The sequence below is a fragment of the Phoxinus phoxinus genome (assembly GCF_949152265.1).
Source record: "Phoxinus phoxinus genome assembly, chromosome: 5".
NCBI classification, from domain to species: domain Eukaryota; kingdom Metazoa; phylum Chordata; class Actinopteri; order Cypriniformes; family Leuciscidae; genus Phoxinus; species Phoxinus phoxinus.
Genome location: NC_136880.1, coordinates 36,876,737 through 36,900,453, shown reverse-complemented (window position 1 = coordinate 36,900,453; position 23,717 = coordinate 36,876,737). Strand labels below are relative to the sequence as shown.

Genomic DNA, 23,717 nt, shown 5'->3' with positions numbered 1-23,717 from the left:
GCATTGAGTGTTACTGAGGCTTTGCCTTGTGCATTGGAGAGATCTGGGGGGTGAAAAGATAGTATAATGAAACCTGAACCTCAGAAAGCCCTTGCACTTTCTTCATGGCTGAAACATAATTACTCAGGATGCACCACGTGCTTTGGGTCCCAGAAGGGTTAAGTCAGTTAAAGCAGCATTGAACCCCATGCCCCCACCAGTCTATGCCTTGTGTGGGCATTGTATTCCCAATAGTCTATATGAACTATGCACATGAAAACAAAAAACAAGAATCTTTTAAATAACATGACATGCTGTAATGCTGTATTTTAACAGACAAGTGGAATAATGGTTTCTGCATTTTCCATTGCATACATTTTGAAATGGCTTCCAAGCAAACTTTCCTAAATGCGAAACTCACTCAATGGACCACATTCTGAAATATTCCAATTCATTGTAACTCCTTATACACAACATTATGAAATGTTCGCTTACTTTTTCCATAGTTAATTTAATGACAGATTCCAGGTTTAAAAAAGAACCACATTCATTTATGACGCTGCATGGGAAAATGTTTTCATAGCCATTTTCACTCTGTAAAAACATCCCTCAGTGTTACAGTGTTTGAGAACATGTTGTAACCCTCCTCCCCATCTTTAGAATAAAGTGCCTCAAACTACGTTTTTACAAAACGTCAAAAACCTATACATACAATTCATTGCACTTTCCATGTGAAAAAAAGAAAAGAAAAAAAAACTTATTTATTTTTCACACAAAATTATGATTACAGGCCAGGGCAGATTACTGATTAACAAAGACTTATTTTCACACAGTTCCTTGCACAATATCTCAAAACTCTTTTGCTGCATGATTTGTAATGTAATGTATTTTGTTGAGTCTATTAACTATTACCTATATTAAAGAAAGAGAAACACACACAGCAATGGAAAAAGTGAGATATGCAGACTGTCTGTTCATGATGACTGATGAGGAAGCTTCATTCCATTTCCATGCTGTACAGACGTCCGCTATGCACTTTAGAGACTCAGGTCACTCACTACTGTGACTCACAGGACATTATTGAAGAACTATCTGAGATTGAGTTTCACTAGCTGTGTAGGCAGACAGACATCAGGTCATCAAATACAAGTAAAAACCACAAGCACCTGCTCCGTAGGATGGTGTAAATAACAGTGGTCAGATTTTGAAGACACACACATACAGGTACATGTGACATGATCACAAATCCACTGCTGACAAGACATGCCTTAGGGATGATGGAAACATATTGACCTTTAATAAAAAGAAGAAAAAAAGAAACGGTAACGGCAGCCTTACTAATTCCAATTTTGATTGGTAGATTAAAGTATTTGTTAACAGCTAAATATGAATGCACATATGATTCAAGTTAAGTTTCAGAATGTGGACATATATTGACTATGAAATAATTAGAGGTTATAATTCAAGATTTACCTTTTTAAAAAAAGCAAATGTAAAATAAACATTCTTTATGAAGCAAGAGAGAGAGAAAGAGAGAGAGAGATTAAAGAGTTTTAAGGCTCCATTAACTCAGCAGGAATCAGCTAATGATACAGAAGTTGGCAGAGAAAGAATTAACTAAAAGGCCCTTGAATAACATACATGACATAAAAAGAACGATTCTAATAAAAGACTATTTTATTATAAATAATATAAAATAAAAAAGGTAATTTGATAGAAAGGTCATAACATGCTTAAATTATCTAAAGATGTGGAAAACACACATGGAGAAATAAATAGTGAGTATAGAACAGGCATTTTCAAACTGGGATTTGGTGGCTGCAAAGGAATTTTAGAAAGTCTAAGAGACTGGTCATTAAACTGGTCATATAATCATTATCAGGACACGTTTTGTGAAAAAAAATATATATATTTTTTGTGTACAATGAAATTTAATTAGGTCAAATTAAAAGTCAATAAATTAACTGTGTTACCTAACCCTGACCCTACATTTTGTTGATCACTTTTAATATTTAAATGCATTGTTTTTAATTGACTGAACACTCTCAGAAAATGTGGTACAAAAGTTATTACTAGGCGGGTCCTCTTTTCAAAAAGGTATTAATATGTACCATTTAGGTACAATTATGCACTCTAGGGGTAAATAAGGTACAAATGTGTACCTTTTGAAAGGGTACCTCCCCAGTGACCACTTTTGTACCTTTTTTCTGAGAGTGAAGGAAATATATAGCTGCCATTAATCTTTAGGAAAGAGGGAATTTTCCTTAACAAAATGTTTGAAAAACCCTGGTCTAGAAGACTATCTGAAACCATCCCTGTCATGTCTTTCTCCAAGTCTTAATTAAGAGATGAGGGAATGAATTCAGCCCCTGGTGAGTAAATTAGGACCTCAGCAGGAGTCTGTGGTTCTGCCTGAGTGGACACTTCCTTATTCTCTGGGGTTCAAACTTAGCCAACCTGATCCCATAATCACTCTCAGGTGACAAAAACCATTCATTTGATTGGGCGGATTAAGTCTTTATTCTGTCCTTTTTTACAACATCACAATGACTACCAATGACCAAAATTCCCACTACTGGTCAACCAGAACGAGTTGTGCAGAACCCAAACATGATATCTTCAGTATGAAATGAAAATGTTATGGTTTATTTAGGTTAAGACTTAAGCAATTTCCTGATGCTTGAAGTGCAGAAGCAACTTTATAGGAAAAAGAAAGTCATTAAAGTAGACGGCAACCCAACTGAGTTAACCCCTGGCTCCCCCCAAGTCCTTCCCAGGAAGCTCTCGCTGCTTTGAAGTGCTGGCGTACGCTGGAACCAGCAGGATATTTACCCACAACTGATGTGCTGTTTTTGGGATGAACCATGTGGAAAGAAAACATCTCTCTAAAGACCTGGGCAGCACACCTGCATTTCTCAAAGCCACAGGCGTGCGGCTCCGGTGTTTGGCTTTGTGGAGCGCTGCCTGGCATTTGCGCCCACAGTAACAGAGTGAAAAGCTGATGCAGAGGAAAAACTGGCGGATTGGGCTGAAATCAGAAGAAGAGGCAAAAGTGTGGAACCTCAAAGTGATTCGTAGACACTCACACAAGAGTCCAAGTTTTAGTTAAAGTCAAATCTGTGGTCAAACTAGACAGGAGCTACGATCACCACAAAATGCAGTGGTCAAACTAACCACTAGGGCCATGGGCACAAGTGCTCATGGCCTTCAAATGTGCACACACACAACTTAATAATTTGGAGAACACACCACTTCAAATATAAACTGGGTCGTAGAATTCCAGTCTCAACCCTCTGGTGCGGTTCGATCAAAAAAAAATTATAGTTTTGGTTTTTAAGAATTTTTTAGTACATCGGAATGGCACATAACTTGGCAAAGGTTTTGATACTTGTTGTTGTACATGATTCGAAATGGTTAAATGACCGCATTGGAAACGGATGGGAAGCGAATTTCATTAGTGGAAGCATTTGGTTTCTGTGCACAAACAAAATCTTACCGAAAACTATATCAACCTCAAATTTGGAACACAACTTGTTTAGATTGACGGCTTTGATCTTCTCAGTTTTAGAGTAAAGCCTGTTTTTGAAAATGTATATTTGAAAAAAAACAAAAAATCACTTTAGCAATAATCTGCCAAGAAGAGACCAAACTTAAGTCTGTGCTCCAAAGCCTTCAAGGTTTACAACATTTTAAGTTGGCAGGCAATAAATATAGCATAACTATACCACCATAAATCTAATTTACTAATGTAAAATCTGTAATACTGTAATACTACACCTACAGTACAAGCAAAACACAAAGAAAACGTTAACAAAAAGGTGAAGGCGTGTGAGGCAAGATTCAGGAATAAGGTGTAATTTGTGCTCTCCACTTGAGTACTCTACAATGCTGAATGTGAGAGAGGAATGAAAAACCTGATCGAACTAAAATATAGTCATTAATTTCACTGAAATATAAAAATAACACCAGAGGGTAAGCTTTGGTGCTTAAGTATATACACCAATGATATACATCCTCAGCTAAAAAATCCTCAGTTAAAAAACTATAAAATGATCAGATATTAGAAATATCATTACCGAATGAATTAAACTTGGTTAAGTATATACTTGGAGTTGGGTCAAAACAGCAGGAATATCCTTACCTGGCCTCAGCAGTTCAAACATGGCAGATATATTTCCACCTTGACCTGGTCCTTAAAACATACCAGGAATTCTTGTATCAGACTCAAAAGACTGAGAAACCACATGGGTAACATGGGTGTTAACGTCTATGAATATCTTTAATATGAACCTTTGGTCCACTTTTAATATACCGGTACTTTGAAACAATCATTTTGACATTTCTTCAGAACTTTAAAAGCTAAATTAAATGCTTTTTAGCTAAATATTTCATATTTGCTAAGTTAGGAATAAAATATTGCATGTTTTAATATAAAATAGAAATACAATGTAAATTTCAATAAAACATTATCTATGTTTGCCAACTAGAAAACAGCTATAGGTGACAAATCAGCACCATTTACAACAACAAGAACAGCAAACGTTTTAATACACTTTTAGTGTGTAAAACAAGATCAATGCAATGCAGTTGTAACTGAGAGTGGGTCTGGGGAAAATTAATTCACAGCCCATTTGCAAAGGGGCGTCACCAACGGACGTCGCTCAAATGCCTCTGGGCGCAATTGGATAGACCTAAAACCAATCAGAGCGATCGTCATCGTGTAAATTCCGCGTCAACCCGTCTTTGTGATTGGTGCTGCCTCGATTTGGAAAAATTGGAAATAGGTTTGAATGGGCTCTTGGCCAGACAGACTTGCAGAGCAAGTCTCAAATTTGCCAGAAGTTCATCAGGGTTTTCCCAGGCTATAGCAGTGCAGCACTGGGCTGAAATCTTCACAATCAGTTGATCCTATTGTTGAGCATTTCTTTCTTTTCGCTGTATCGGAAACGTACCGAACCGTGACACCACCGTGTCATATCGAGCCGAACATTGAATTTTATGAACCATTACACCCCTACTTCTTACAGACGTTGATCTACCTCAAAGTTTGCCTTGATGGTTCTATGTTTACACTTTTACATTGCACACATTTTGCAACATTTTATTTAAAGTTCAAGAGTTTCTTTAACACTTACTTTTTTATCTTAATATAAGACATAAAGAAGATATTTTTGTTTACATTTTATTCAGTTTTTGACTGCTAAAACTAATATAATTTGTTGTTTGCCTTAATAATGTGGATAAATAATTTAAAAAACAGTGGTTTAAATGAAAACTTTTCTACTTGTCTTTAAAAAAAAGGTTATAAAAACTGTCAATAATTATCGATACCGAACAATATGAAACATTATATCGTGATCGAAATCTCCATAAAATAAGTGGACCCTAATTTGGGCTCTCCACCTGAGTACTCTGCAAAGCTGAAGGTGAGAGAGGACTGGGGGGGGAAAACAAGCCAGGACCTCCAATCCAATTAAAGTCTGACAAGTCAGACAAATAAGAAGATCAGGGGGAGACTGAGATCAGTTCTTACCGGGACTCAAAGACAGAACTAGACATGTTGAACTGATAAATTGGGGATTTTCTGGAACAAACAAACAACCCTATCAAGTACTGACTGTATTCTTGAAGCTCAAACAGTACAGCATGGTGCTAGCAACGTCAAAGTCATGGGCTCGATTCTCAAAGAATTCATGAGTTAATAAAATGTAGGCTATATCTTGACTGCAATGTAAGACGCTTTAAATAAAAGCATCTGCCAAGTGCATAAATGTAAATGAATGGAAACTGTAATAAGACACAGTACAGCAAAAAACATGAAAAAAAAGGTAAAGGCATGTAAGACTCAGGTATATGGTGTATCTCTAAAGCAACTTAAGGACACAATGGTCATGGCTCAGCTCTCACAGTGCTTGAACCAAAAACGTTCTGGTTACCAGCCCAATTTTTTATTTATTACACCACATTATATCTGCGACGCAAATACCAACATGCTTTGGCATTAACATACAGGGTTCTGGATGCACTACAAGGGTGTTTTGCTGAGGGCAGAGAGACTAAGAGGAGGGCCTGCAGGTGTTAAAGTCTGAAGAAGAGTAAATATTCAAAGACGTTTGGTCTTTCTTCTCATGCCAGAGATTCAAAGTATGAATGCATGGCTGTTCTACACCTTTCATCATAGAACAGCTTTTACCTCAAAGGTCTCCATCAAAAAAGCATTTGATGTTCCAAACAAGTATTTTAAAAAATGAGTGGTGAGGATATTCAAGCCAGGTTAGTTTAAGCCCATGTGGCTTTGCTGTTTACATTCCAGTCACATTTAGTTTCTGGAGACTAAAGAAGAAGAAAAAATAGAAAAACATATATTTTATATTATACAAATATATGAAGAAAAATTTTTTAATCCTCAGCTAAAAAAACGATAAAATTATCAGATATTATAAATATCATTACCTAATAAATTTAACTTGGATACACAGGGTGAGCAACTTCTGGAACCATAAATAGACAAGGCAGTAATATTGTGTAGCTGTTGATACCAGGCTGAAGCTCTTACTCAGCATATAATCCATCTAGATAATTATAAAACAATGCAGCAGACAAGAGGCAAGTCAGACTGCCGTAACTGACTGTGGCTCACAAAGCAGTAGTTGTGTCTTTATGACAAAAACAATCTTTTACTGACAGTAACCTGTCCGCTGCCTCGGCTAACAAACCTCCATATGAATGGCTTAACCCACTAGACAGATAAAGGTCGATGCAACTTAATTAACTAAAGAACTTTTGACCCAACAGAATGGCGGGAAATCCAATACTGATTAATTAGGCCTGGATTAGCAAGATTTAATGGTGTGGAGTGTAGGAGATACTGACTGTCCTTTAAATATTTGATTGCTGCTATCTTCATTTCATTAAATGAGTCATAATTAACACTTCCTCTTTTTAAAGGCTCATCTAGCATCATGAGGAGAAAAGGGTAATTTTTTGTCTAATTTTAATTCACACACATAGACCTGGAGAACTGAAGCTGGTTATAAGAAAAAAATTACACAAACATACACAAGGTCCTGAAAACCCTTGAATATCCATGCTCAAAAACTCATGGGATTACTTATGAACACAGCCATATTTGACAGAGAGCCTGGGTTTCAGAGGTGGAGATTCAGGAAGCTGCTTTGCTTGGCATCTGATCTGAGAACATACAGTGATTCTCATGCCCTCAGATCCTGTCAGCGCTTCTGAAGAGAGGGAGCGACCCCAGATTTCAACCCTCTGCAACATTAAAGGGGCAGTCACTACACTTTTTGTTCCACTGATTTCCATTCATACGGATACGAATGCGTCTGGATGGATGGATGGATGGATGGATGGATGGATGGATGGATGGATGGATGGATGGATGGATGGATGGATGGATGGATGGATGGATGGATGGATGGATTTTTTTTGAGAATAGCCTCAGAATTCCAAAGTACTGGTCACTATTATGAGGTGTCATATGTCATTATGAGTTTCTGCCCATCAGTTATAGTGTTTACAAAACAAAATTAAAAACATCACTGAACTTACTTAAGCTGGACTGTGACGCTATTTTCTTCTGGAAACAAACTTTGTTGCATTATTTTCCTGTTAACTTTGTAAAGCTGCTTTGAAACAATCTGTATTGTAAAAGGCACTATATAAATAAATGTGACTTGACTTGACATGAGGGTAAGTAAATAATGACAGCATTTTCCTTTTTGTATGAACTATTCAAGAACATCAATGTTAATTTATTGGCAGCACAAAGCTTCATCTGGGAGTTCTACGTTCTAAGACTCTGCTCATAGGAGAAACTGAGAATTCCAGTCTATCTGCAAAAAAATCAATTTGGCTCACTTTAAATTTTTATTTTGTGGACCGCGAAAAGGAAATAAAGACTTTAATGATCTTAGGAGGAAGGCAAAAGCGCTAACCTGAGATATATAGTAATTATGGTTTTGCTGTGGTATGGTCTTGGCTCCCAGAGGAACGATTTCTATGCTAAGTCTACAAATCAGCATTCAGTCAAATAAACAGGAGAATTGTATCAGAGTGTCTACTGAGAGACCAGACTCATCAAGACTCTTGTACATAAATGCTCGAAATTCTTCTGCACATCTAGACCTTACCTAAAAGGGGGCTATAGCTCATCACCAGCGCTGGGTAATCAGTTACAGATTCCAAATTACACAACAACAATTATAGTTAACATAATGCATCACATTGCACATTTATGGTAATATAATAAGATTACTTTTAGATAACTTTTGACCAAACTTGTTCATCGTACTGATTTGAATAAGATATGCTTGTATATTGATATAAAAATACAAAGAGAAAGAATAGATATTCCATTCTTTGCTAGCAACAACATGAAGTGCATTAAATAATATTTTACATCAGGGTTTCCCAGACCGAGGCGTGTGATGGAACTGCAGGGGGTTCGTGAGTTTAATGAAAAGCTATTAAGCAATTAAATAAGAATAAATAAATAAAAAAATTAAATAAATCATTTTAAAATGAAAACAATCAAAATAAAGCACTTACTAAAAAAAGATTCTTAACATTTTTAAATGTATTTACTTGCTTGTGATGTGACCATTAACGGACATCAGACAACAGTGAACTATTGATTAAATTTTATCATTGACCCAACTAAATCTCAGGGGGGACTTCAAGTAAATATATTAGGTTAAAGAGGTTCAGCTGACAAAAAAGTTGGGGAATCCCTGCATTGCATGTACATATGAAATGACATAAATGTTAAATGATTGTTAAATGACTCACTGAGTGATAATTCAAATAATAATTAAAGTGTTTGTAAGGAGTTGATTATATTGTTGCAATGTTTAGAAAACACTTCTTACTGAAATGATTTCTGTAAATCCAGTGATCAAATGCTCATGACTAGTCTGCGTGTGCAGTTCAACAAACCTGGAAGACCTTCTGAACGTATAAAGCATAGGCTTTTTATAAAGGAAAATGTTAAAGATAAAGAGAAGGGAAAAAAGAATGTATAAATAATTTACTGCCATTGTGAGAACAACATGTAATAATTAAAAAGTACCTTTAGTCTGATTATAAGTATTTTAAAGTATAATATAATCCAATTAAATGGTTAATTTTTGGAATCTTGGCTTAGGCATTCAACTTTTAGCTAACCCTAATCAACACCATCTTGGAAAACTTGCCGTCTGTTGCGCTTCAGGACTTCTTGAAATATATCTCTGTCTCAGTCAAAGAATAGGTATTACACACACCTTGACTGGAAGGTGTTATAGTTTCACAACTCACTTTGCCAGTACAGTAGGTGCTCCAACACATTGGCTGAATTTCAAATTGACTGAGAGAAAGAAAAAAAAAAGTTTTTCATGACAAATCTTGAATGTTATTGGAAAGTTGAAGTCAAGTCAAGTCAAGAATATTTGTATAGCGCTTTTCACAATACAGATTGTATCAAAGCGGCTTCACAGTATTAAATTAAAATAATAATAAAACGTCCATGTTTGGTAATGCTAATCAATATAGTATTATTCATTGATTAATTAAATTGAATATCCTCAAGTCAAGTTGAAGGAAAAAAAGTTTAAAAAAGACAGACAAAGCGATAAAAGACAGAATGATAGATCAACAGAATTATAAAATTACAACAATATACGGACGGATAGATAAATGTGACGACATCACTGTTTAAAGCATATTGTACACCACTTTATACTGCCCGTTTGTGGACAAATTATAGAACATCTAGCTCACAGAGGCTTTAAGTAGCGTACAATGAGAATTTTATTAAGGAGACCTATAGATGGCATGCAAGTGAGATGTTTGTAAGTGTGGGAGACAGACAGAATGAACAGAGACAGATATTAGACGGATAGATAGAACGACAGAAAGATCAACAGATAAAGTGACAATGAAGAATGGATGGATGATGTATGGAAAAACAAAAGACAGAATGAACGATATGACTGACATACAGACAGACCTGTCAAGCAAATTACTGACAAGATATCAAGGCAGTTGGCTTCTATTTCAGCAGCCACCTTTTCAAGTGACCCTTAAGACCTCGTTCACCTGGTTCAAGTGTGTAAGATTAGTATTTGATTACTAAACTATGCAGGTAGGTTGATCTCTAGGAGCAGGATGGGCATCCCTGTCATTGGAGAACCGGACTTGGCTGTGAGTTTGTGAGTTTGTGAGTTTGTGCGCCGTGAGAACTTTGGCCATGAGTATTTGTAACCGGTGAGCTCGACCGATGTCATTCCAGCAAGGCTCACTCCTGTTCGCTGAGTCATGTGTCAAAGCAGCTGGCTGAATACATCTGTCAACACTGATTCCCTTAACCTGACACGATCCTTGTCTGAAGTTTACCAAGACATATTATTTACAGTGCAGAGTCGAGAGCCTTACAGCACACTTGGGCATTAACATTGACTTTGTGGGTGGAAAAATCAGTCAATGAACTTGTAAAACCCATTAAATGGAAATTACATTTTCCTGTCAGGAGCAACAAAATGAAGAAAGAAAACATTACACTTAAATGCCAGTAATAAGACTATATTGATTATAATATATTTGAAAAACTTGATGAATATTCTATTCAGAAATCGCATGCCATGCATTGTAGCCTAATACTCAATGTGCATTAAGTGGGGTTTTTTTATCATGCAACTTCATGTGAGCTGTTAAAAGTTCAGAGACACCAGGAAACATGCAGAGACATGATAACATTTCTAGTAAGTAAATACAGTGAGCAGCTGATGGTTTTTAACAGGACACTGTGGGAATTTTTAGCATGGAAATATTTCAGTAACTCAGGAACCGATTTGACAGCACTAGAAACGGACGAGTAGTGCAACAAATGCTGATTACCTTTAAAGTTCCTTGTGGTCAAATATATGCAAAAAATAATTTGGGGTTGTCAGGGTCAAAGGATAGGCTACCTAAAGAATGCCCTTCATCAATAGAGCAAGCTATGGGGATTCAAAGAGTCAATGTAGCAACCACAGCACCTGGTTGCTCACCACAATACAAATATTTACCATAGTAGGCCTAGGATAATTACCCAGTAATCTATTTCTGCCAGAATACTTAATTAATCACAGATATTGTTGCTTCAAAAACACTGGTCAAAGCAAGTATAGGATAAATAAAATAAACACAATGGCATAAAGGTTCAAAGAGTTTCTAAATCTGAGGAAAATCATGTAGGCTAGAGGCTGCTTTTACAAGACAAGCAGATGACATTTTTGGCGGCAACTCTTTACCATGTAAAATTCAAAGCAGGAACGTCCATAAAACATAAAGACAGTTTCGTCACAGTCATGACAAGCGACAGCCCATTGCGTTCACACTCACCTGTAGCAGGTGTTTCCGGCACCCATTTCAGCTGGCCGATCTGACGCACCTGAAACGCCGTTTTCACCTCGTGACAGCTGTGAGCGCGCGCGGCGGACAGTGTCGCGAGCTCCACCGCGAGCACCGCAATAATCCAGCTGACATTCACGCGTGACATGACGGCATTTCAGTGGAGAAATCAGTGCGGTGGAATTGCTTATCTCTGATCAGAAACTGGCTGCAGAATGTGTAAAAAGAAAAGAGGAGAAAGTCGCCCGTGTTTGGACTTTCACATGCTGTACCGGCTGGATGAGTCTTCCTTCCCAAACCGAGAGGAGAAAACAAGCGCCCCTGCGTACCGTTGCTGAGTGTCACTAAATTCATTCAGCATGTGGAATCATTCAGAAATCTATCTCTCTCTCTCTCTCTCTCTCTCTCTCTCTCTCTCTCTCTCTCTCTCTCTCTCTCTCTCTCTCTCTCTCTCTCTCTCAGAGTCAACACAGATTTAGTCTAGCATGACTGTCAGAATTTACAATATTTGAAAAGCATATAAAGTAAAAGTAGGCTACTTATAACACTGGAAAAAAAACATAAAACATAAACCAGTGTGGTGTGTGTAAGAGATAAAGCAAAATTATAAAATTTATAATTTCTGACTCCCCTTACTTTTTCGCTTTCGATTTTTTTTCTCCAGTCTCCAAGTAGGCTACTTTATCTGTATTTTATATTGTATATTGCCTAAGTTTCCTTACATTATCTACTCGAATCATTGAAATGGACAAATATAATCAGTGCAATGTTAACAATCTTATCAACTCGGTTATTCTAAAATCATGACAAAAATCTGGCTGCCCCGTGTGAGGCTCGAACTCACGACCTTCAGATTATGAGACTGACGCGCTGCCTACTGCGCCAACGAGGCTGCTACGGAAAGTACGTAAGCCTTAGTCACAACGTTTCTGATTGGCTGATAATTGTTTCTAATTATCTGTTGGCGTCGACTGTGATTGGACATTCAAGTTTTTAAAAGCGACTTGAACGAAGTCATTTTGGATTTTACCTGCTAATGTTATTCAGTATGTTAATGTTGTCCATGCCCACAACAACACTGTACTGCATAACCCATCGTGTCAAACCCATCCTTTATTTAAAAATAAAATCACCCTCTTAAACATTATTATTTCTAATATGATAAAAAAAAACGGGGTTGTGTCTGATTACGACGGTGTAATCTGAATGTTCACAGGTTAAAACCCTTTTACAGTCACTGGTTAAAACATAGAAGCCTATGCTTTCGTGATGAGTTGTCTCCCTCTGCCGGGCAACCAGTTTACTCACTCCTACTCTCAACCAGAAAGGTGTTTTTTTTTCTCAAGCAGAAAGTGGATTTCGTAATCAATACAGTTGTATTTTATGCATAATGCACAATAATACAACCTGTATACTACAGCATTGATGTGTTTGTTTGTTTTTATAGTTTGTTTGTTTGTTTGTTAACATAATGATTTGTGCAAACTCCATTAATATATACATTTATTATATGCATTGGCACACGTAACTTGAAAAATAAGTTACATGTAATTGCTACAAAATAGTTTACGTAATAAGTTACGAGTGGCTGTGCTGTATCGTGATTCGTGAATACACGACGTTTATTCGTTACTCCGCTTCGTGTCGTGTGCCTAACAACGCCCGTCAGCCGTGACTTATTCACGATACAGCACTAGCCTCGACTACCTTATTGCTTTTATAAAACGGTTACCACACAATATAAATATTAAAGCCAAAAAATATGTATCTATGCAATTTTCTGGAACTAAAATCACTAAAAAGCCTTCCTTCCGCTTGAAAAAAACAGTCCCTGGTCGTGAACCATAACGTTAGACAGTTGCAGCTTACATTAACATACATTATTTCGCCAATAGATGGCGGCAAAGACCGTCTTTATGAGTGAGTCAGTCAGTAGAGAAGACTTTTACATTGAAATGACTCAAACTTGTGATCACGGAGAAGGAAGACTTTTGGCATGGGAAAACCCCTGAACTGTTAAAAGAACAAGATATCACAATAGAAATTCAAACGGATTTATTTATTATGAATATGGGACTGACTTGAAGGAAAATGCTATGTCTAACGTTATTGTAAATTCAGGTAACGTTACACTCGCTTACTTGATCCCTCACAATACTCCATTCTTCATTCATAAGCTTCAATAAACAATATCACTGAGATCAAACATGTGTTTAAGTTGCTAAGAGCGGTTGCTAGGGGTGTTGTGTAGTGATACATAGAACAGTTGGGTGAAGCGGTCATAGCCGTGTTTTATCCATAGAGGTTTTATCTGTCTATGGTTTTATCGTGATTGAAACACAGCTATTGACCAATCAGAACCAATCGTTTTATAAATATAAATAATCCAAATATTACAAATAAATTATGTTATATGTGTATTCTGTCTATGAAACTTTTTGGAAGGACTTTTATTTTAAAGTGTCGTCAGTTGTCATTTCGACGCAGTTCACACAGCACCATTTAAAAAACTATCGTCTCGCACGGCACGCACACTGTGACTCATGCATTCAACGCGCCCGTCAGAGAGTTTGTGTTCCTCTCCTTAAAAACCTTTTCCAGGAGTGTAACAGAAAAGCTGTCGTCCTTCACGTATTTGATTAATGGCGTTCATCATGATGAAAAAGAAAAGGTTTAAGTTTAAAGTGGATGTGGAGCTGGAGGAGTTGTCATCTGTCCCGTTTGTGAATGGAGTTCTGTTCTGCAAGGTTCGACTGACTGAAGGTGGCTTTTCAGAGGAGTCTTCGAGGTGAGACAATCGCAAGACATGCTGGATTTTTATTATATTTTATTATTTTAAGTGACGACAGTTATTTATGTATAAAATATAATAATAATGTAAAATAATACATTTGGTTATGAGTCTGAATATATTGTACGTTATGAGTTACTAAGAAGAGTGTTAAAATTATATATTAAAATTCATATTTTTATTAGCTTTCCTGATTAATATCGATATATTTAAAAAAGCAATGTAGAATAGATAATTTTGTTATATAGAGAAGCATTTGGCAGGGAGTATAATAGGGGGTGTGTTCTACATGGAACTCAACAGGTCGACAAAAGTGGGCAGTGTCTGATTAGCAATTCCTTTCCTTCCTCTAACCGTCAAGGCTGGACTTTCTATTGCAAACAGTGAGCATTTTACAAAATGGTAACATTTCATATCTGTCGGAATGCCAGACGTTCCTCCTTTTGAACACTGCAGATGAAGGTTTACTTCATTGCCTTGGCATTAGTGTTACTGTGTTTTCATGACAAACAAGGGAAGAGCCTTTTTGAATGAGTACAGTACAACAATGACATACAAAGTCAAAGAAAAAGAGCAGCAGGAAGCATTATTCCAAAGTATTCAACTATTCATTTACAGAATGTACAGTCTTTCACAACCAGAACATATGTGACGTAACAGACACTGTAACAAGCTAATCCTTCCCCTGCTTGAAGACATTATTATAAAATACCTTTTCTTAATAACTTTCCCTAATAACACAGCGGTAATGATGTGGCTTATAGAGATTTTCTTGTGTACTGGAGCAAAGACTGTATGAGAGATTTTTAGCCTGTTACACACTGTATTCTTTCTTCCACTGATACCTTTTATATTTGTAAAATATAGAAACATATCTTTGTTTATTAAATGAAAACATTTTGTTGCATAAATTGTGCATGTATTATATACAGTTGTTTGTTATAGTTATTAATGTAGTGCATCTTTCAAAGAAACTTCCAGGTCCTATCTATCTATCTATCGGTATCTATCTTTCCTTTTGCTAGTCTATCTATCTATCCTTCCTCCTGTCTGTCTGTCTATCCATCCATGCATCCACCTATCTATCCTTCTATTTATCTGTAGTTCTATTGTTTTATCGTGTTATATGTCTCACTATTTTTCTTGTGGTTTCTTCTTCAGAGAGCCAGTTATGGTGAATTGTGTTAAATGGAAGAAAAGATTCTCCTTCTTATGCAAGTTATGTGCTAATGCAGGGACAGGTGTGCTGGAGCCTTGTGTTTTTCGGATATCTGTAAGAAAGGTACGGTTCTTAAATTAAGCTCTTAGGATAAACACTTTAGTTCTTTTCTGTTTCTGTTGGATTGGATAAATTTTGGTGTGTTCTTTTATGAAGGAGCTGAAAGGTGGGAAGACATTTGCAAAGGTAAGCTCTGTTTATCCGTGGATTATGGCAACGTTTTCTATCAGATCACTGACACTGATACGATGTGTGTGTCACACAGCTTGGTTTTGCTGATTTGAACTTGGCTGAGTTTGCCGGTTCAGGAAGCACCACACGGCGCTGTCTATTGGAGGGATACAACACCAAAAACACACGTCAGGACAACTCTATACTGAAGGTATAAAGACACACACACACACACACACACACACACATATCTACTGTATATATATTAGGACAACTTTATAATGAAGATGAACATACAGAGGTTTTGAGACAGTTGCCCTCTGTCTTGAGATCACATGGTCTCTATATTGTACCCTTTCGTTTATTTATATCATAAATATGCAGTTGCTAGGGGGCGGGTCCTCTCAGATCTGTGTGCGGTGTTGTGTTACTTCATGTTCCGTTTCATGTGGGTTATGTCTGGCATGCCCCGGCCTGTTTTGAGCTGTGTTTTCCAATCTACAACCCCCACCTACGCCTAGAGCTGTTCACAGCGCCCCCAGAATTCCACAGCCCTGTGTCCTTCCACCTCCGCCTGAAGCTGTTCGGAGAGCAAACACAATTCCAAAATTCTGTAGAGATCCATGCACACCTTTGAACTTGCATCACTGCAATCTAACAGTTGGAAACATAGGCCTACATGTTGCCATATCGTTAGCCTCATAGCATAATTGCCTAAGTCATTTTTTGGCCAAATTGTGATATCTGCCTATTTTTACTGTCCTTCCACTGCTGCATCATCCTGCCTTTCTGCCTATGTCCTTAGCCAATCACAACACTTATTAGGATCCAAAAACACTATCTGCCTTAGTCATCTCTTTGACTTAGGCAGTTTTGATACAAACAAAATGGCAAAAAACATGGAAAGACAGATGTCCAGAAGTGATGTATTAGCTCTTCTGTTTGATTCGTTTTCATCTGGTAAGAGTTCATATTTCTTAAATTTTCTAGACACTAAATGTAATTTCAGTCAATCAAAGGGATTATAAACTGTGTATTTAAACTTGAAATCACATTTTTTGCTACAAGATAAGTAGCTAGCAAACACTAGCTAAATATTACCTCATTTCTGGTCAGAACATCACCATAAAAAGACATTTAGGTAATTTTAGGCAAGTGAAGTAATTTTTCAAGCATTTACTTTTAATTTTAAGGCGAGACACGGCAGGCAAAAACATTTTTTTTTTCACTGGTCAAATTTGAGATTTTGGCCTATTTGTCTTCAATAACATGTCTTCTTTCAGACTTGTGGTGAAAAAAAGTCCAAAATACACATTTAGGTCTTTATTTTACTACACTTTGTCTATTTGCGTCCGTAGATTTTTTAGAAATTCAACAAAAGTTGGCGTTCTAAATCAACGCGCTGCTCCGCGATCTCTCTCTGCTTCCTTTTAATCACACACACGTCTGGAAATTCACACTCCACGTGATTACATTGTCATCTTTGAGACTGCACGAATGCATCCATCCCCATACAAGGTGACTCAGCTATACCACAATGACTTCATGAAGTTATCTGGGGCCTATGTCACCAATATTCGACCAGGTAAAAAGGTTGGTGACCCCACAGTCCATGGCCTCCGGGCTCTCCAGTACTTGGCTAATGGTCAAATCCGGTACAAGTTGGAATTTGAGTCTGAATGGGAAGACCTGCCTCAGCGAATCAACATCCCCAAATAACCATTCCACTGGGTCCCACTCTTTCCTGCCCAATTGCCAATTACTCTCAGGAAATTCAATGACTTGCAGACAATGAAACCAGTACTACCAAGAGTGGCCCACCAGTACTATGACAACCTCCCTCATCAATAGACAGTGTGAAAATGAGTGTGCACAGCACCTGAGTAGAACTTGGTGGTAAAGGAAAAGTGGTTAAGGTTAGACATTAAGAAACAACTTGGTTAGGGTTAAGTTACACATCTTGGTTATATTTAGGAGAATAAAAAAACTATGGTTATGTTATGTTTGCACATCACCTGGGTGGAAAAGGAAAACAGTAGTTAAGGTTAGACATTAAGAAACAACTTGGTTATAGTTGGCAAGTTGTATATTTAGGAGAGAAAAACAACTTTTGTTATGTTATGTTTGCATTTATATGTAAGAGAAAAAATGCCTAAGTCATGGCATGTTCTGCCTAAGTCACTTTTATTTGTTAGGCAATTGGTGATGGATATTTTTCTTTTTGCATACTTGTTCACACATCTGGTTGAATATACTGTTATAATATCAATAAAAAATCACAATGTGATTTCTAAATATTGTGTTTTTTCATGTTTCCCAAAAACGTTGAAATATGACTTAGGCAATTATGCTATGAGGCTAACGATATGTATTATAGAAAAACTCATGTGACAGAGCATTACAGTTATTTCACCATGTATGCAAGAAGGTCCTTTTTTAAATTTTCTACTTTTTTCTTTTTTCGGATTGTGTTTGCTGGTAAATGGTACCATTTGTTGGGCACTTAAAAATGAATTATTACCCAACAATGGTTCTCATGTACCAAACATGTATATTCTGTTTAAGTTTAATTTTCTCTCTGTTTGTCTGTTCATAATCTATTACTGTAGTTCCCTTAGGTTTAGTTCCCATTGTAGTTTCCAAAATGAGGTTACTCATTCATGCTCTAGTTTGTTGTTATGGTTAATCACAATTATTCTAGTTCCCTTTGTTGGTTCCTTGTATTTAAGCCCTGAGTTTCCCTAGTTCATTTGTCCGTTATCGTTGATGTTAAGTGGTTGTGTTTCTGTTATCTCCTAAATTTTAGTTGGTGGATATTAATAAAGACTGTTTTGTTTATCTACTCCCCCACGTTGTGCGCTTTCAACATACATTATGTATCAGTCGTGAAAAAGTAATATCTCTATTGCATAGGAATTATGCAAAACATAGAATCTTAAACCCCCTTTACTAAGCCCTGTGTTTATTGCTTTTAGAAACCAGTATCAACTTTGTACAATATATTTATGTTCATTCATTCATTTATGTGTATCTGGGCTATTTTACATTAGCTTTAAACATGGCTCATCCAATCAGATATTAGAGCCATGACTAGGCTATATCCATCATGAAAATCACACAATACTCCAGTATTTGATGTTTTCAGTTTGTAATGGGTACCGGTATTAATGAAATGTTCAACTACATCTAATATGTGTATAACTACTCACCACCTGTCTCTCTTTTTCTAGGTGATAATCAATATGCAGCTAATGTCGGGTGATCCATGCTTTAAAACGTAAGTTGTCCCTTAATTTAAATCTGAAAATGTTGAATTTCATGTTCAAATCAGAATCTGTCTGCATCCTTTTGAAAAGACCAGCATGTGTTTTGGAAGCTTCGGACCTCCTGGTTTAACGAGGTGTAATGAATGAGACAAAAAGACCATGCTGGGGTGCGTTTCCCAAAATCATCGTTTGCCAACTATGGTCGCAGGTTCCATTGAACTCTGTTGGTAACGATGGAACTTGCGACCATAGTTGGCTTTGGGAAACGCACACCTGGAGATTTGCTGTTAACCCAGTTAGATCAGTGCCAAACCAGCATGAAATTCATACTGGTCTAAACTGGTCTTTTCAACAAGATATTATTGATATTACATTGAGGAACCCAGCGGCTTAGAATGACCTTGTTGATGTGACAATTCGGGCACAGCTGTCGTGATGCTTTGATGCCAGTATGTGAGTTTGCGCCAGTGTTCTTCCGCAGTGAAATATGTTTTGTCTGACACCAATATCTGACACCGCATGAACACAGGAAGTCTGATTCAACCACTTCCTGGTAGCTTTTAGCCAAACACACAGGTGTTTTTTTTTATTTTTTATTGTCTGCAGCCTAAAACCTCTGAAAATGAGTTAAGGTGGCAGGTTTACTGTACCGTTCCAAGGTTTGGGGTCTTTAAGATTTCTTTTTGAAAGATATTAATTATAATATTAAAATAATATTAACTTTTATTATGAAATTGATCAAAATAAATGCTGTTCTTTTGTAATGTAAATAATTAACTTTTCTGTTTTGAAGTTTTCTTTATTTCAATGCTTTATCTCTTTATGCTGATCTGATTCTGCTTAAATAGACTTGAAGCACTACATTTGGTATGGTTTCAGATCGGTGTAATTGTGCGGAATGCGTTTGCGTGTATGTTGAAATAGTTGACATTTATGCTGACATTTAGTGGGAGATAAATGAATCACCTCACACAGCACCCAGACACATTTTAAAGATGTGCTTCCTGTTATGTAAGCGAGCTGGCACACAGTCAAATAAACGTTTGTGCGTTCCTGTGTGTGTGTGTGAGAATCAACTTGTGAGGACATTTTACTGGTCCTCACTAGTTTAAAAGAAATTGGTTTAGGGGTAAGGGTTGGGTTAGGCCATAGAAAATATCATTAACCTGATATAAAATATATTTACCCACTTGAAATGAGCTTCAGTGAGAGTTGTATCATTCCTTCACCGTGGATAGTTGGTTGTCAAAAATAGTCATACGCACTCATAAATCAAAGTGTTGGTGGTGTTTTCCTGTGAGTATGTGTTTATGAGAGGCATCAGAGGTGTGATTTTGTGTGTGTATGTGTGGGTGGGAGTGCTCATACTGCGCCTGAAGTGCTTTTAGCTCTCGCTGGTACATCATAGTTTTATGTCACTGTCAGTTGTCAGAGGCACTAAAACCAGTGACATGCCAGATTAGTACTTAATAGATTGATATCCTTCTACAATCAGTGGTTTATAGATTATTTGTTCCCTATACTTTACATGACCTGGCTGAGTTCAGTTTATTAAAGGAATAATTTGCTCAAAAAAATATATTTTGTCATCATTTGCTCACCATTATTTATTTCATTTGATTTTTTTTCAACCCTTTATGACTTTGAACACTGGAGAAATTTGAATATTTCCATACTTTTAAATGCAGTTACATGCTGTTCAGTTAAACGAATTGGAGATTTTGAGCTTTCGAAGATGCCAAAAATATCTTAAAGTATCAAAAGATTTATTTATAGTCTTGAAACATTGGACTTTTTTTTTTTTTTACAAAACGTATTAGTGGTGCTTGCATCACTATTGTTATTCCTCTTACTTAATATTATTTTTCTGGACAACTTCAGTATGTAACTCGTGCCGCACCGTTTATTGTAGACCCATGAATGAGGTGTCAAATCATGTGGCTTATTGAGGAGAGGTGTGCTATGACTTAATTGGTCGTACGATGTTCGTCTGACGGGCAAAAGAAAGTGGGCGAAATAAAATCCCATAGATTTACATTGGCCGTACATTTGTGAGATTGTATCTCTACATCAGAATGCCAATTTGTGGTGGGCTCATTTGACTCGGCTTAGCAAGCAGCCAATATATAGTTACATTTAAACTTTTGTAGCCACGCCCTAGCAACCAGTTATAGCACCCTAGCAACCACCCCATAGACTTTCTATTAAAAAAAGATGTGAGATCTTTGGATCAGAACATTGTACAGACAAGTGGGTGGTCTCTTTTGACTCAGACTGGCAAGTAGTCTTTAAATATCACCCTGGCAACGGTCTATCCAAGCAACCATTTAGAGTACCCAAGCAATCATAAAATAAGATTAATTGGCTGTGTCTCTGCAGCAGAACAACATAGAGACTCAGGGATGGGCTCTTTTGATTCAGACTGACAGGTAGTCTTTAAATATCTCACTGAAAACTGTCTGGCCACGCCCTAGCAACAATTTACAACACCCTAGTAACTGTATGACAGCATGAATAAGCTGTATCTCAGCATCAGAACATCATAGAGACAAAGGGGTTGGCTCTTTTGATTCGGAAAGGCATCCGACCTGTCTATTACTATCACCCTGGTAACTTACTAGCCACTCCATAGCAACCATATAGAGCACCCTAGCAACCATATAGAGCACCCTAGCAATGTAATAGCAAAAATAACACGCCATATTTCAGCACCAGAACATTACACAGACTTGGGAGTTAGCTTTCTAGCAATCATGCAAAAGACCCTATTAACTGCATAGTGCTAGTTTTGCCACGGCAAGCACCACTCACATTTTCATTTCAGTCTAGTTTTAATTTATCATTCCTGCCATTTGCATAAGTAATGTTTATATTTTTTTAAATTTTAATCGTTTTTTCGGTCCATCAAGACGGTCTATCCATTTTTTTTTTTTTTTTTTACAGATTCTGCTTTTGTATTTTCTCCATTACTTTTTTTCCCTCCTGATATTGACCTTTCAAAATATTGAGGCTCTTGTGTAAACAATTGGGAGCCGTGATGATGTAGGAGTCTAATGGCCAGATTTACTAACAGCTTGCATCAGCGCAAACCCTCTTTTGGTGTTAAAAAACTACTGTCAGGATTTACTTAAAGGGATTGTTCGGAGTAATTTCAACCTAGGGTCCTTTGCACCATGACCTCGAGCCAAACACCTGGCTGCGTCTGTGTTCATTAATTTGTGTGTCGCCAGTGGATCACGCGCAGAACTTTCCACTCCCATCGGGTCTTTTATGGGATTTTGCTCTCCCGCTAATTTGCCCTGTTTAGTAAATCTGGCCCTAAAAATCATATTTTGTAAAAAATATATAGTTTAAGTTAAGAATTTTGTATATTTTATCAACGGTATGTGATTTTTGTATATGCAACCATGTCTTTTTGTTGTTTTGTTATGTTTACATGTTTTTAATGGTGACATTTTCTTTATTCTTCCAGGCCTCCATCCACATCAATGACCATTGGTTTTCCAGGAGACACAGAGACATGTCTACGTGAGGACAGAAGAGGAGAGACACAGAAAGAAACTCTTATCTGTACAGGTAACTTGACAATCTACATACCATATATTTTTACATTACATTTTTTATTAGGGGCCAAGCCCCTATTGTATCCGTTAGTTTTCTTCTTACTATTATTATTCTTTTTCCCGAATGGGAGTCAATGGCAGCCCTATCAACGGAACATAGGAAAATTATGAAATTTGGCACACTTGTAGTGATGGTAATGAAATGAAATGAACACCGCTATTGAGAGTTTCTGTTTTGATATTATTATTCCGTGAGATGAGATTGTCCTGCCACTGAGCGTGAGCTAGTGAGGCTTTGCCCCCTGTGCCAGCAGCAGCTCATTTGCATTTAAAGGGATACACACTAAAACGGCGCATTTTTCTCAGCCCTAAAAAGTGACAGTGTAAACATGCTGTAAAAAAATCTGTTGGGTATTTTAACTAAAACTTCACATACACACTCTGGTATCTCTCAATCTTGAATTGATGTTTAAAGATCATTAAATTTAGGTGAACGTTTGATTATTCTATTCAACTCTGTACTTTATATTTTACCCGTTCATTAGGTATATATGTCGCTTTGAGGTCCTTGCGTCGGCCATTTAACTCTGGTCTCACGATCACAAACTTGTCAGTTTTTGGTCACTAAACCGAGGTAATTGACTAATACCTTAGGTGGTCGCATTCACGCTTACTCTAAGATACTTTATAGTCCCCATGGATCTGTATACACTTGAATTTAAATTACACTATCTCTAGTCAGAGGTCATGACCACTTCTACAGATATAAGCCGACCAATTTCTTCTCTGGTAGTGGCTTTGGTTTGGTCATGCCATGGTTTGCCATGTACACTTAGAGTAACATTACATTAAAATAGAGGTAAGATTTTGCTGTTCTAAACGGAAATTATTTAACCTTTGCAGTCCAAGTATATGGGGTTATTATTGTTGCAATATTCCAAATAAATAGATTAATATTCACAAATAAATGTAAAGAGATTCACAAAAATGTTGTTGCAATATTCCAAATAAATAGATTAATATTCACAAATAAATGTAAAGAGATTCACAAAAATGTATCGAATGCACAAATGAATAGATTAAGATCCACAAATAAATGTAAAGAGTTTCACAAAAAATTATAAAATTCACAAATAAATAAAATGAGATTTGCAAATAAATAAAACATTTACAAATGTTTTCTTATTTTACAAACACAACTCTGCCTGGCATTTATTTGTGAATCGGTTCCTGTGCATTTGTAAATCGCTGCACACATTTGTGAATCGGTTCCTGTGCATTTGTGAATCCCCTCACGCATTTGTGGATTATGAAACACTTCTAGCGCAGACGTGCAGAGA

The 23,717-nt window shown here is 36.8% G+C and overlaps 2 protein-coding genes across 3 annotated transcripts in view; one reads left to right on the top strand and one right to left on the bottom strand.

The window, feature by feature from the left end:
• Window positions 1-11,827, bottom strand: part of gpc5c (glypican 5c) — a 123,740-nt gene extending 111,913 nt beyond the window's left edge. The window contains exon 1 of one of the 2 annotated variants that reach the window (XM_079614511.1): window positions 11,359-11,827. In XM_079614511.1, the coding sequence (XP_079470637.1) occupies window positions 11,359-11,515 (157 nt within the window). In that variant the 5' untranslated portion in view covers window positions 11,516-11,827. The remainder of the gene's footprint in view (window positions 1-11,358) is intronic. The other variant, XM_079614510.1, reaches the window with a different exon arrangement.
• Window positions 11,828-13,864: 2,037 nt separating this feature from the next.
• Window positions 13,865-23,285, top strand: eeig2a (EEIG family member 2a). The gene is made up of 6 exons (XM_079612518.1): window positions 13,865-14,155; window positions 15,320-15,440; window positions 15,534-15,563; window positions 15,643-15,759; window positions 18,779-18,825; window positions 22,287-23,285. Exons 1-6 carry the CDS (start codon window positions 14,010-14,012, stop codon window positions 22,546-22,548), a joined length of 723 nt encoding a protein of 240 aa, XP_079468644.1. The 5' UTR covers window positions 13,865-14,009; the 3' UTR covers window positions 22,549-23,285.
• Window positions 23,286-23,717: the final 432 nt, after the last annotated feature.

Coding starts and splice junctions, on each gene's coding strand:
- eeig2a (XM_079612518.1), top strand. CDS start 14,010: ATGGCGTTCATCATGATGAAAAAGAAAAGGTTTAAGTTTAAAGTGGAT. Junction 14,156..15,319: donor TTTTCAGAGGAGTCTTCGAG/GTGAGACAATCG, acceptor TTTCTTCTTCAG/AGAGCCAGTTATGGTGAATT. Junction 18,826..22,286: donor GGTGATCCATGCTTTAAAAC/GTAAGTTGTCCC, acceptor TTATTCTTCCAG/GCCTCCATCCACATCAATGA.